At 44.6% G+C, this 14551-nt stretch overlaps 1 protein-coding gene across 1 annotated transcript; it reads left to right on the top strand.

Annotated features, from left to right (window-relative positions):
• Positions 1-198: 198 nt before the first annotated feature.
• On the top strand, positions 199-12992 carry SULT2A1 (sulfotransferase family 2A member 1; the record flags this gene model as incomplete). Its single annotated transcript, XM_079800788.1, has 6 exons — positions 199-331; positions 2166-2374; positions 4760-4886; positions 9010-9104; positions 9648-9828; positions 12880-12992. The coding sequence occupies 6 exons, from the start codon at positions 199-201 to the stop codon at positions 12990-12992; spliced, it is 858 nt and encodes a 285-aa protein (XP_079656914.1).
• Between the last annotated feature and the right edge of the window lie 1559 nt (positions 12993-14551).

The raw sequence follows: 14551 nt of genomic DNA, 5'->3' as shown, positions 1-14551 counted from the left end.
CTTCACAGTTGCTCAATATCATCTACCGTGTGGTCATCTATCAGCTACAATATCTACTTCTATCAGCAGGCAACTCCCCAACACACTGGAGAGGTTAATGATTGCTCTAGCTTTACTATAAAAGGTGATCTCTCGACAGCTGCCTCTACCCGTGGCTGCGGCTGGAACTCTAACACCAGGTACAGAGAGCTCACGGTGATGTCAGATGGGTATGTGTGGTTTGAAGGCATACCGTTCCCTCTGGTGGACTGCACACCTGAACACCTGAGAGCAATACAGAATTTTGTGTTTAGGGATGAAGATGTCTTAACAGTGTCTTTCCCCAAATCAGGTAAGGAAGCCGGACCAGATACGGAGACAGGCTGGGCCTAGTCCCTCAGCCATTCACTAGGCGCATGGAGAGCTTTCTCTTTGCCAGCCAATGCACAAGGCTTTGGGGGCACAGAGCTGTGCCCTGATGCCAACGATATCCAGAGAAGAGAAGGCAGCCAGGCAGTTACACAGGAAGAAGAGTGTTTGGAGCGGGTAATGGAAGGTCTTAGGGGAACCCATAGGAACAAATCCTAAAGCAGATTCAGGTGCTTGTGTGGAGAAGTGGAGGCCATGATCAGTGACGCCCTTACAGAAAAAATACAAGGAAAAGTGCCCTGGCTGGTGCTGCTCAATGGTGAGAGCATCAGCTCAAGCACCCAAGTGTCTCAGGTTTGATTCCCGGTCAAGGGCACATATCTTGGTTGCAGGTTTGATCCTGGCCCCAGTTGGAGCGAGTGCTGGAGGCAACTCTCTCACATCAATGTTTCTCTCTCTCTCTCTCTTTCTCTCTCTTCCTCTAAACCTATCCTCAAGTGAGGATTTAAAAATAAAAAGAATGCCCTGGTCTGTGTGGCTCAGTTGGGTGAGCATCGTTCCATGCACCAAGAGGTCTCCAGTTCGAGTCCCAGTCAGCACACATGCCCGGGTTGCAGGCTTGAGCCCCAATGCAGGAGGCAGCGGATTGATCTTTCCCTCTCATTGATGTTTCTATCTCTCTCCCAAATCAATAAAAATATATTTTTAAAGGGAAAAGAAAAAGAGCCTGGCAAATTCAAGGGAATGAAAGGATATGAACCGTGTTTCCATGGGACTGCATATTGGACAAGGACTGAGGCTGAAGATGTTGGAAGAGTCGTGGTTGTGAAAAGTCAAGGGCAATGGGAACATGTTCAAAGGATTTAGGCACATGTCCATTGGCAGATGAGTGGATAACCAAAATATGGTGTATACATAGAACAGAATATTATTCAGCCTAAAAAGGAATGAAGTTCTGACACATGCTACATCACCAATGAACTGTGAGGACATTATGCTAAGTGAAATAAGCCAGTCACAGAAGGAGAAATGCTGTACAACTCACTTAAATGAGCTGTGTAGAGTAATCAAACTCTAAAAAAGAAAGTAGGGTGGAGGTTGCCAGCAACTGGAGGGAGGGAAAATGGAGAGTTGTTGTTTAATGGGGACAGAGTTTCAGTTTTGCCCGAAGAGAAAGTTCTGGAGGTGGGTTGCATAACAGTGTAAATAGGCTTAACACTAGTGAACTGTACACTCAAAAATGGTTATCCCTGGCCGGGTGGCTCAGTTGGTTAGAGCATCGTCCCCATACACTAAGGTTGCAGGTTTGATCCCCGGTCAGGGCACATGCAAGAATCAACCGATGAATGCATAAAAAAGTAGAACACTAAATAAATGTTTCTCTCTCCTTCTCCTTCTCCTTCTCCTTCTCCTTCTCCTTCTCCTTCTCCTTCTCCTTCTCCTTCTCCTTCTCCTTCTCCTTCTCCTTCTCCTTCTCCTTCTCCTTCTCCTTCCCCTTCCCCTTCCCCTTCCCCTTCCCCTTCCCCTTCCCCTTCCCCTTCCCCTTCCCCTTCCCCTTCCCCTTCCCCTTCTTCTTCCTCTTCTTCTTCTTCTTCTTCTTCTTCTTCTTCTTCTTCTTCTTCTTCTTCTTCTTCTTCTTCTTCTTCTCCTTCTCCTTCTCCTTCTCCTTCTTCTTCTTCTCTCTAAATTCATTCAATAAATAAAAATTTAAAACAGAAAGTAGTTAAGAGGGTGCAGTTTATGTTACATTTTATCGCACTGTTTTTAAAAGTCAGATTATAAGAATGAGTGATCATCCTTTTTTCTTCTTTATCCAGGAACGAACTGGTTGATTGAAATCCTCTGCCTGATCTACTCCAAGGGGGATCCCACGTGGATCCAATCTGTGCCTATCTGGGAACGCTCTCCCTGGGTAGAGAATACGCATGGGTATCAAATCCTAAAGGATAAGGAAGGTCCACGCCTCATCACCTCCCATGTCCCCATCCACCTCTTCCCCAAGTCTATCTTCAAGTCCAAGACCAAGGTCAGTGCACAATGGTCAAGATACGTTTGATCACTGCTTTTCCAATGTCAGCGTGCCTGGGAATCACCTGGAGACCTGGCTGAGCTGCCATGCCACCCAGTAGGTCTGGGGTGGGGCCGAGAGTGCACATCTGTCGAGGCCACGGTCCATACTTGAGCCAGATGTAAACCAGAGGCAAAGTGAAATGGTGATGCCAGGATCTCAGAAAACCACGTTTTAAACCCAAGCAGAGTTTATAACTGTGTTACATACTAGACGACTCCCTTTTGTTGCTCTAAAAAATAATTAGCCGACCTTAATTAAATAAATGCCTCCTGCCACTTCGGTAGAAGCAGCAGACACTGAGTTGGCCACTAGGGAAGCAGGAAATCCATAATTCAAGGCTAAGTCCGGGGTGATTGCTCAGGCATCATGATTGATTGTTTTACTAACCGCTGTGTCTTCCTATGTCTAGCTGTTTATTGGGCATCATGATTGTTTTACTAACCGCTGTGTCTTCCTATGTCTAGCTGTCTATTGGGCATCATGATTGTTTTACTAACCGCTGTGTCTTCCTATGTCTAGCTGTCTATTGGGCTTAGCAGCCACACAAACCTCTCACGGGCTAACCGATGATCACCAGAGGGGATGTGGAAATCCAGGACCTAGCATATCTCAGATGACTTTTAGAAACACACCTTCCTGGAAGGTGCTCATTGGTTTGTGATTTAAAAATATGTTTTATGCTTAAATTAGATTGCGAAGCTTAGAATAATGTTCTCTCCTCTTGCAGAGTTCTCAATGTGGGACAGCACCATGAAGCTTTTCAAAAAATTTTTTATTTTTCAATTACAGTTGCTAGTCAATAGTTTCCGGTGCACAGCATGGTAGTTAGACATTGGTATAACTTATGAAGTGGTCCCCACTAAGTCTAGTACCCACCTGGCACCAGGCATATTACTACAATATTACTGACTATATTCCCTTTGCTGTACTTTACATCCCCAAAGAAATCTAAAACACTAATTTGAAGAGACATAGGTTTCCCTGTGCTCATTGCAGCATTATTTACAATAGCCAAGACATGGAAGCAACCCAAGTGTCCTTCAATAGGCAATTGGATAAAGGAAATGAAGTGGGTTTGTATTTTTTTTTTAAGCCTGTCACTTCTCAAGCTTGTTTATGACACACCGATTATAAATAGTGTTAAGCACATTCGCATTGTGATTTCTCGGTGTTTGTTAAATCCCCGTGTGGGGAAACTGAGGCCTAGGGAGAGCTGGGTCCTGGAATCATGTCACAAAGAAAGCTGGTTGGTGCCGAATCCGGATTCCTGCACCTGTGTGCCCGCGTGTGTACCAGCCTTGCCTATGTACACAACCGCGTAGCTACCTCCCAGATCCAGATGTAGCCTGTTTTGACTCCCCCACAAAATTCCCTCACGCGCTTCCCAGTCAATGCTCACCCACAGCGGCAACCACCCGCTGACTTCTGACTCTATAGATTAGTTTGCTCGTCCTCCAACGTCACTTAAATACACTTACACCATACAAACGTCTGCTGGGTATCTGTGAATGTAGCACGATTTCTTAGTCCTTCCTCCTATTAGTAATCTTTAAACTATAGAAAGTAAATATAATACCGTTCACCTTTCAAAGCCTCTGGTTGCTTCCCAACGTGCGTAGACATAATGTCCCAGAAGGAAGGGACGATGCTTTCTGCTTCCATTTGTATATTCTTAATATTATCCCAGGACCTTTAAAATATGTATTTGAGTAACGAATGCAATAACTAACTTATTAAAAGAATCCATTGAGCCTTCGCCAGTGTGGCTCAGTGGTTGAGCGTCAGTTGACCTATGAACCAGGAGGTCACAGTTTGATTCCTGGTCAGGGCACATGCCCAGGTTGCAGACTCAATCCCCAGTAGGGGGCGTGCAGGAGGCAGCTGATCAATGATTCTCTCTCATCATTAATGTTTCTATCTCTCCCTCTCCCTTCTTATCTGGAAACAATAAAAATATATTTTTAAAAAAGAATCCATTGAGCCTTGGCTAATTGCTCAGCGGTTAGAGCAAATCGCTGAAGGGTCGCAGATTCCATTCCAGTTGAGGGCATGTACCTCAGTTGCAGGCTTGGTCCCTGTCCCTGGTCGGGGCATGTGTGGGAGGCAACCAATTAACGTGACTCTCTCACATCGACGTTTCTCTCTTTCTGTCTCTCCTCTTCCCTCCCACTCTCTCTAAAAATCAATGGAAAAATACCCTCGGGTGAAGATTAGCAAAAAAATAAAATAAAGAACCCATTGATAATTAATAGGAATTTTCTAGGAATTGGCTTTTTTTTCTCCGTTTTTATGAAGATGAGAAGGATGGGAAACTTTCATCATCCCACTTTTCTCTTTCAGGTGATTTATCTGATCCGAAATCCCAGAGATATTCTCGTGTCTGGTTATTTTTTCTGGATTATTTCAAAGTTCGTGAAGAGACCAGAGTCACTGGAACAATATTTCGAATGGTTCACCCAAGGACACGGTGAGTGAAAATATGTAAAATATGGCAGCTGGGGGATTGTCAGAGTCCTTCATCGGACCTCATGGCATAGCCCATCTGCTGCTCCACATCTCACTCACCTGTGGGACAGGGTCCATCACCATTATATTACACTAGGGGCCCGGTGCATGACATTTGTGCACTGGGTGGGTGGGGGGGGGATGTCCCTCAGCCCAGCCTGAGTCCTCTCGCAGTCCAGGAGCCCTTGGGGGATGTCTGACTGATGGCTTAGGCCCTCTCATCCACGGCTTTTTTCCGATCAGAACCCCAGCCGGCCTTTCAGCTTGCCCCTCACCACGCCCCAGCTGTCTGATACTAAGACGGAGCACTCAGCTTCTTCTCCTCTCTCTTCCCCTGTGTGGCTTTCTAAGAGTCAGCTTTACATTGGCCTCCTGAAGCCTGACTTACCACCATTTTTTCAGATGCATCCTTATCAAACTCCCTTTATCCTCTTGTCCTATTGGTCTCAAAAGTGTACTAGGGTATGTGTCACCCTCGGATCTCCATCTTTTTCATTGCGCAGAGGCTCTAGGCTTTCTCAAATAAGTGAAATTCTTCACTTTCCCCAAAAACTATATGATGAGTCCCACAGTTCAGCAGTGACGCATCTCCCTGGCTCCAGACCTGTTTCTCTAAAGCCTACGGAATCTGCCTGGAGAACCACAGGTACCTCTAATTCAATATGTTCAAGATCGAACGCATTGCCCCCAATGGCTCCTACTGCATATTTACCTCATTAAATAAACAGAACCTCATCCAAGGGCAGGAGTCTGACATCCCCAAGTGTCATCTATTTCCCGCCTCACTTCCCCAGGCCCCTCACCTCTTTCCTTTACCCAAATCCCACAACCTCGAGTAATGTCTTCATCCTGGTCCCTGCTAAAATGCCTCCGCATTTAGAGAAATCTCCCTTCCAACACAATATAAAACAGCCCCCTCCCCATCTCTATAGCACTATCTTTTCCCCCTTAGCACTCATCACCAACGGGTATGTATTCTGACTATTTGTTTATTCGGCCCGTCGCCCCGACTAAAATGTGAGCTCTTTGGATTGTTCATTGTTGACCCCAGGTCCTCCAGTGGTGCTCGCCACCCAGGAAGCAGCTAACACACCTTCGCTAAATAATGAGTATTTGTGTGCGATCCCTTTCACTATTTACTCCCCACCGAGATCCATGTGACAGACTTGGTGGTGTCCTCGCCTGCATGCACTTTGGTCCTTCTAGGCCATGTTGCAATCGCCTGTTACGTGTGGACAAGTACACATTCCCTGAAGTGTTTGCCCTCGGCATGAAGGTCAATCTTCAAAGTCCACCATCGTATTTCTTGTCGAGCTGATCCTGGCTGAACTCTTCTATTGTCCTATTGGTCTCAAAAGTGTACTATTGAGTACACTTTTGAGACCATCTCCTGCTTTGCTTCAGGTTACTCTTTCAGGGGAAAAAAAAAAAAAAGGCAACAGTGAAAGCCAATGGTGCAAGCCAGAGAAAAGGGGCCTTGGAGACAGGTCCAGGGGGTTAGCCTGGGATGAGCCCGTTGCTGCCCTGGTTGTAAGTCTCCTGGGGACCCTTAGAGCTTAGGAGATGCAGGCCTGTGGGGGAAGAAAAAGGGGAGCGGGGAAGGGAAAGGCACAGGCATGCTCCCAGGAGGGAGAGCGAGCCTCAACTCTTTTTTGGATGCATTTCATTTCTTCTTAGATTATGACATCTTTATATTACACTAGGGGCCCGGTGCATGACATTTGTGCACTGGGTGGGGGGGATGTCCCTCAGCCCAGCCTGAGCCCTCTCGCAGTCCGGGAGCCCTTGGGGGATGTCTGACTGACGGCTTAGGCCCGCTCATCCTTAGCGCTGCCTCAGGAGAGGCTCCCGCCACTGCTGCTGTGCTCGCCAGCTGTGAGCCCGGCTTCTGGCTATGGGAGTGCACTGACCACCAAGGGGGGCAGCTCCTGCGGTGAGCGTGTGCCCCCTGGTGGTCAGTGCACATCATAGCGACTGGCCATTCTGTTGTTAAGATTTGCATATTACCTTTTTATTATATAAGATTTTCCAGTTGCTTGTACCTGATTTGGGAGGATGTAACTTACTTTAAATGTTGATCTGAATGAACTCTGTTCTTAATTCTAACTTTGGTTCTCTATGAAGCATAAATATAACCTTCAAGTAATGACTATTATCTTAATTTCTAATACCTAAATATTGCTTTTATTTTTTCTCTCTTAAATCTCATTGGCCAGGGCTTTGGAACAATATTGAATAGCAGTGCATCCCATGGTGTATAATTCTTTCAATATACTCTTGTATTCAAGTTGATAACATACATATATATTTTTTAAATTTCTTTATTGATTAAGGTATTACATATATGTCCTTATCCCCTCATTACCCCCCCCCCAAAGAAAACCTCCCACTCAGACCCTCACCCCCTGTTGTCTGTGTCCATTGGTTAGGCTTATATGCATGCATACAAGTCCTTTGGTTGATCTCTCCAAGTTGATAATATTTTAATGAAGATTTAAAAAATGTTTTTATTATTGATTTTATAGAGAGGGAGGAAGGGAAAGGGGAGAGAGAGGTAGAGAAACATCGATGTGAGAGGGTAACATTGATCAGCTTCCTCTTGCATGCCCCCAACCAGTGATCAAGCCCACAACTTGGGGAATTGAACCAGCGACCTCTCGGTGTATGGGATGACACTCAACCAACTGAGCCACATTGGCCAGAGCTATGCTCATTTTTGAGTGATAGATTAACTGAGTAGAATTCTCAGTTGATAATTCCCCAGTACACTTTAGGGTTAAAAAGGGGTTAGGCATGGTAGGCAGCCATTAAAAAGTATAAAATAATTAAGATATAGAGGGCAGAGTGAGAAGATTTACCTCCTGAGAAGATAATATAAAATATAGGGAAAGGCAGTTTTCAAGGAGACTTGCCTGAGAATTTCCTGCATCGATGAAATCTCAGGTTGAAGAACCACACCAAGCTTTACAAAGAATTATGACAACGAAATCTTCACCTGGTCTCTAGGAAAGCTGCAGTGGGGAAAAAAGGAAAGAAAATCTTAAACCAGAGAAAAGGCAGATAATTTTCAAAGGAACAATAATTACAGTAACAACAGTGATAGCAAGAAGACAACCCAAAATTCTAAATGGTGAACAGATTTGGGGCAGGAAGAATACCATTCTTGTTAGGCCACGTGGCTCTGACAAGATCTTCTTAGAGACCCTTGAAAATTTGGTACAGCCTTGGTTGGTAACTCGGTTGGTTGGAGCATTCTTCCCGATACACCAAAGTTGTGGGTTCAATCCCCAGACAGGGCACATACAAAAAGCAATGAATGAAAGCATAAATAAGTGGGACTACAAATCTCTCTCTCTCTCACTCTCACACACACACTCTCTCTTCCTGTCTTTTCCCTCCCAAACACACTACCACTCTAAAAAGCAATTCTCAGGTGAGGATTAGTGAAAAAGAAAAGAAAACTCAGTACAGTCCCGGCCAGGTAGCTCAGTTGGTTGGAGCATTATCCTGATTCACCAAAGCTGTGGGTTCAATCCCTGGTCCAGGCACATACAAGAATCAACCAATGAGTCCTGGCCAGTGTGCCTCCGTTGGTGGAGTGTTGTCTGTGCACCAAGAGGTTGCTGGTTCAGTTCTAGGTCAAGGCACATGCCATGGTTGCAGGCTTGATCCCCAGTAGGTGGCGTGCAGGAGGCAGCCAATCAATGTTCTCTCTTTCTCCCTCTCCCTCTCAAATCAATTTAAAAAACACATATTTTTTTTAAAAAAAGAATCAACCAATGAGTACACGAATAAGTAGAAAAACAGATCTCTCCCTCCCTCCTTTCCTCTGTCTCTCTAAAATCAATTCCAAAAACTTTTTAAAATAGGAAAACGGGTACAGAGTCTGCTCTAAATGAACTAGGCTCCTACAAGGTAAATGCCTGGTGTTAGATGATAATTTTCCATCTCTACACTCATTCATTCAGCAAATAGTTATGTGCCAGACATTGTGTAAGCAAGTGTGCCCACAAGACTGACCATAACAGGTGGGTCCCTGCTGTCACAGTCTGTAATCCACGACTCTTTCTGCCTCCCCCATGCAGTGGCATTTGGATCATGGTTTGACCACACTCGTGGCTGGATGTCCATGAGAGGGCAGGAGAACGTTTTGATAGTGAGTTACGAAGAGCTAAAACAGGTAACTATTGCTCCTGTGGTTAGCACACAGCCTCATCACCATCTTCGCTCCCTCTAACTTCCATCGACTCCTCTGTGTCTCTAGTCCACCTTCTCAGCCAAAGCAAAGCCTTGTGAAGGGTCGTTGGGAATGAAATAAGCCCCCTGGTCTCTATTGTCCCACTTCTGGTTGGCACCCCCAAGCGCCATGCTCTACGTCTTCATGTGTTCTTCTTTGTTCCCTCTGATACCTTTTTATTTAATGATTGTATTGATTTTAGAGAAAAAAGGAAGGGAGAGAAAGAGAGAGAAACATGGATTGGTTGCCTCCCGCATACACCCCAGCTGGGGACTGAACCCGCAACCTTGACATTTGCTCTTTCCTTTCACCTTCTTCCCTTTCTTCATCCTGATCACATTCAACTCAACACTCATTTCTGTGCTGTTCCTCTCTTCCTCTCCCTCCGCCTTCTGCTCCTCATTCTGCCATTCATTCCCTCCGTCTCATCTCCTTGTCTACGTTCTTTGTCTTTCATATTCTCTCTTTTGCTCTTTCTTCTTCTAGGACACAAGAAGAGCTGTTCAGAAGATCTGCCACTTCCTGGGCAAGAAATTAGAACCAGAAGAGTTGAACTCACTCCTCAAGCATAGCTCCTTCCAGGTCATGAAGGAAAACAAGATGTCCAATTACACTCTCCTGCGTGGTTGGCTTATAGAGGACAAGAATGGGTCGCTTATGAGAAAAGGTAAAAGAAAATGGTCCCACTTCAGAAGGTATCAGAATACGTAGAGGGCATTCTTGTGCTTATAGCAGGACACTAGCAGTTGGGACTAGGGAGTGTTTGAACTTATCAAACTTTAACTTACATCACCCAGAGAACTTCTCACATGCTCTTCTCAGGGAGTCTCTTTTCAGAGTACTGATGTGGGCTGCAGACACTTGGAGAAAGTTGATTAGACCTGAAATGGTCATCTGACTTAGGCAGGTCATTCAGATTCTCCATTCTATGAATTTGGTATGGGGGATACCCAGGTGAATTCTCCACGCCTGCCAACCTGCCAGCTGTGATTGTCCTGGGAAGTGAGGACAGGGGTGGGGTTGGTCATGTTGGTGCCAGCCCATTGCTGAGTTAGCATGGAGAATGATTCTGAACAACGAAATGTATAAACAATGACTCAGCTGGAGAGAGGAGAGAGGAGAGAGGAGAGAGGAGAGAGGAGAGACTTTTCTCCTTGCTGAGAGCCTGTCTTTCCATCAGACCCTGTGGTGAATGATTAATCATGTTCATATCTTTGGGCTAAAGATGAGTGAAGTATGTCCACTGCATGGAGCCCATTTTCCCAGAGCCCTATAGTTCAAGTATATCTAGGATGTTCCATGGAAGAAAGAAATTAAATGCTTTAAAAGACCTCGAATAGGTGGGGCCACACCCAGGGCAGAGGGTATGGGGGCCACCACCCCAGTGGGCCAGGAGGTCAGAGCATCAAGACACAGAGGCTGATTCTCCATCCTTAAAATCTAGAGGGTTGTTAGACATATCGTGATCACATGGTAAGGTATGTAAATGTGGAATCACTATGTTGTGGACCGGAAACTAATTTTGCATATCAACTACTAGTATACTTTAATTAAATTTTTTTAAATCTAATGGAATGTGATCTGCTAGGTCTGGATTTGCTTGGGCCCCATGATCCCTTTCTTCTTTCTAATTTCTCCCTTTTGGAATAGGACTATCTACCCTATGCCCTTCATACCATTGTATTTTTTTAAATCCTCATCCGAGGATATGCTTATTGATTTTAGAGAGAGAGGGAAGGGCGAGAGAAATAATGATGTGAGAGAGAATATTGATTGGTTGCCTTTGGTATGTGCCCCAACTGGGGATTGAACCAAAACCTAGGTATGTGTCCTGACTGGGAATAGAGTCCAAAACCTCCAACTGACTGAGCCACACCTACCAGGGCCCATTGTAATTTTTAAAATGTTTATTGTTTTTAGAGAGAGTGGAAGGTCGAGAGAGAAACATTGATTTGTTTTCCACTTATTTATGCATTGATTGATTAATTTTTTAAAAAGATTTTAAAATTGATTTTTAGAGAGAGAGGACGGGGAGAGAGAGAAAGAGAGAGAGAGAGAGAGAGAGAGAGAGAGAGAGAGAGAGAGAAACATTGATCAGCTGCCTCCCACATGCATCCACGGGGACCACGCCTCCAACCCAGCTTATAAAGAAGACATGTGTCCTGACCAGGAGTCAACCTGGCAACCTTTTGGTGCACAGGACGATGCCCAACCAACTGAGCCACAGCAGCCAGGGCCATTGCTTGATTCTTGTAAGTGCCTTGACCAGGGATCCAGCCCGTACCTTGGTGTATCGGGACAATGCTCTAACCACCTGAGCTACCCGGCCAGGACCATACCATTGAGTTTTGGAAGCAGACAACATGTTTGGTTCCACAGGCTCGCCCGCACAGAAACATTCGCTCCATCTGATGCTGCACACAGGGTAGCCATATTGAATTTACAGAGATTCTGGTTCCTCAAGCACTTGTTCTGGATCACTCCAAGCCAGGTGTGTTATGGAGGATGAGAATCTATTATAATAAAAATTGTTCTAGTAATGAAGGCGATGAACACAAGAGTAACAGCAGATGTTTATAGGGTACCAATTATTTATTAGACATTCTGTTATATGATTTCTATGCATATAAGTATACAATATCTATTACTAATTTATATATGATTACATGTTATTCTGTTGTATATTAATTTAATCAATGTATTAATTTAGTTAAGATGTTAATATAGCATCTAAATATTAATTTATATGATATGAAAATAATATAATAATAAATTAAGAGCATGGCTTCTGATGTCAAAATCTTTTGCTTCAGAGAGAAAAAAAATCTTTTGCTTCAAATAGTCTGAGAAGGGAGGATGCCTAGCATGTTTAAGGCAGAATGAGAAGACTCAACATGATGGAGTTGAGGAAGCAAGTGGATGGTCATAAGAGATGGAGTCAGCCCTAGCCAGTTTGGCTCAGTGGATAGAGCGTCAGCCAGTGGAGTGAAGGGTCCCAGGTTCAGTTCTGGTCAAGGGCATGTGCCCGGGTTGTGGGCTCCACCCCAGTGGGGGGTGTGCAGGAGGCAGCCGATCAATGATTCTCATCATTGATGTTTCTGTCTCTTTCTCCCTCTCCCTTTCTCTCTGAAATCAATAAAAAGATATTAAAAAAAAAGAGATGGGGTCAGAGAAATGAGGGGGACCAAAGCCCCGTGGAAGCCATAGCACTGTCACTGAGTGGAACCACAAGTCCCTGGAGAAGTGGAGCAGGAAGTGAGATGATCTAGAATCAGGTCATCTTGTTTCTCAAGGAATCTAGGTAGCTGATGTGCTGAGAATAGCTTATAAAGGAGACAGACTCAAAACAGAGAAGTCTAATACAATGATCCAGGTGAGAAATGATGTTGGCTGGGGCCAAGGTGGTGGACAGAGAAGTGGTTAGAAGTGTCCCGCTTCTAGCTGCATCAGCACTCAGAGCTGCGTTTATCACGGATGAATTGTACACGTGGTAGGCTGGGAGAGAGGAGAAGATAGGAAATAGTTTCCAGACGAGGTGAAAGTGTAAATGGGTAAGACTGCAGGCAGTTAAAGGCCCACCAAGACCCACTGGCCTTTCTGGTATATTAGCTGCAATTTCCACGTCAAGGGAACAGAGGAATAGGTCCAGAAGGAGATGTATTGGGGTCTTGGGACCTACCCCTACATCTGATAGGCGTCTCTATTTTATGTTTGCCAGGCATTGCTGGAGACTGGAAAAATCACTTCACCGTGGCCCAAGCTGAAGTCTTTGACAGAATATTCCAGGAGAAGATGGCAGACCTCCCTCCTGAGCTGTTCCCCTGGGAATAATGTTCAAAGATGCCTAGAGCTCACGGAGAGAAATGTTTGTTCTCCTGCCTGTGTGCATGTGAATGACTGGCGGCAATTGCATAAAACCTGTTACTTCATCCTGGAGCTTTGAATCATCCAATTTCTGAACTTTGATGACTTGACTGTTAAAAATTACTAGGGTAGTCCAGTCAATGTGGCTCAGTGGTTGAGCGTCAACCTATAACCCAGGAGGTCACCGCTGATTCCTGGTCAGGGCACATGCCCAGGGTTTGGGCTCGATTCCCAGTAGGGGGCGTGCAGGAAGCAGCTGATCAATGATTCTCATCATTGATGTTTCTCTCGCTCCCTCTCCCTTCTGCTCTGAAATCAATAAAAAATAAAAATAAAAAAAGTTACCAGGGTACCTCTAATTCACTGCATGGCATCCCAGCTTTTAAAAAATATTTAGTGCATACAGAATGCGAGTATTACCCAAAGCTATGCCAAATTATTTTTATAAAAATGAAAAATAAAATGACAGAAATGAGGTATCTTCCCAATTTGTTATTAATATCATGACCTTGCAGTATATAATTCCTAACCTCACATTATTCTCTTACTATGTGGTGTTTGATCATAAACACTATATGGTATTTATGGAGGCTTTTAAATCTTAGATAACTGGCCTACTGTATAATGCATTCATCAACTAACATTTGTACTCAGTATCTTATACGTGGTTTTCACCCATGTTGCTTATATAACTGGTTTAGTATTTACTATTGAGACACAGTTTAGTGATCCCTTCTCCTGGGGGTGAATCTGGGTTCCTTCCCTACCAAGTTTTCCCTGTTTAAAACCCTGCTGTGGCTTAGCATGTGCTCTATCCTGGAACATGCCCGACAATGAATGGATCAAGGAAATGTGATCTCTACAGCAATGGAGGATTATTGAGCCTTCGAGAAAGAAATTCTGCTCATTGCGACAACATGAATGAACTTGAAGGCCACTATGCTGAGTGAAATAAGCCAGGCAGGAGGATAAACAGTGCGTGGTTTCACTTAGGTGAGGAATCTAAAAGCCAAACTTGCGGAAAGAGATTAGCATGGTGGTTGCCAAGGGCTGGGGGAGGGGTAATGGGAGTTGCTGTTCAAAAGGTACAAACTTCCAGTTATACAAGATGAAAACCTCCAGAGATCGCTGTAGGATTGTACCCACACTGTACCCTTAGTTAACGGTACCGTACTGTGCATTTACCATCTGTTAAGATGGTAGATCTCACGTTAAGTGTTTTGTGCTCACCTAGAGTCTTTTTATTGGGTGATTGCGCCAAAATGTACTTGGTTCATTGCATGGTTTATGGGCATTTGGGAAGTTTCTAGCTTGGGCTGATAATCCGTAATGCGCGTTTGAATGTGCCTTTTTGTAAGTCTCTTGGTGAACATTTCTGTTGGGTAGGCGCCCAGGCGGGTTCCTAAAGCCGTGTGTGCGTCAGGATTTAGTCGTTGTTTCCATTTAGATTCCCACCTGCCACGGTTCCAAATGTTTGCCAAGTTAGCATATCCCAGCTGTTTGGTTTTAGCTTTAAATTATACCAG

This window comes from Cnephaeus nilssonii (assembly GCF_951640355.1).
Source record: "Cnephaeus nilssonii genome assembly, chromosome: 20".
NCBI lineage: Eukaryota > Metazoa > Chordata > Mammalia > Chiroptera > Vespertilionidae > Cnephaeus > Cnephaeus nilssonii.
Note: the sequence above shows the minus strand (reverse complement) of the source record. Positions and strands in the feature narration are given on the sequence as shown.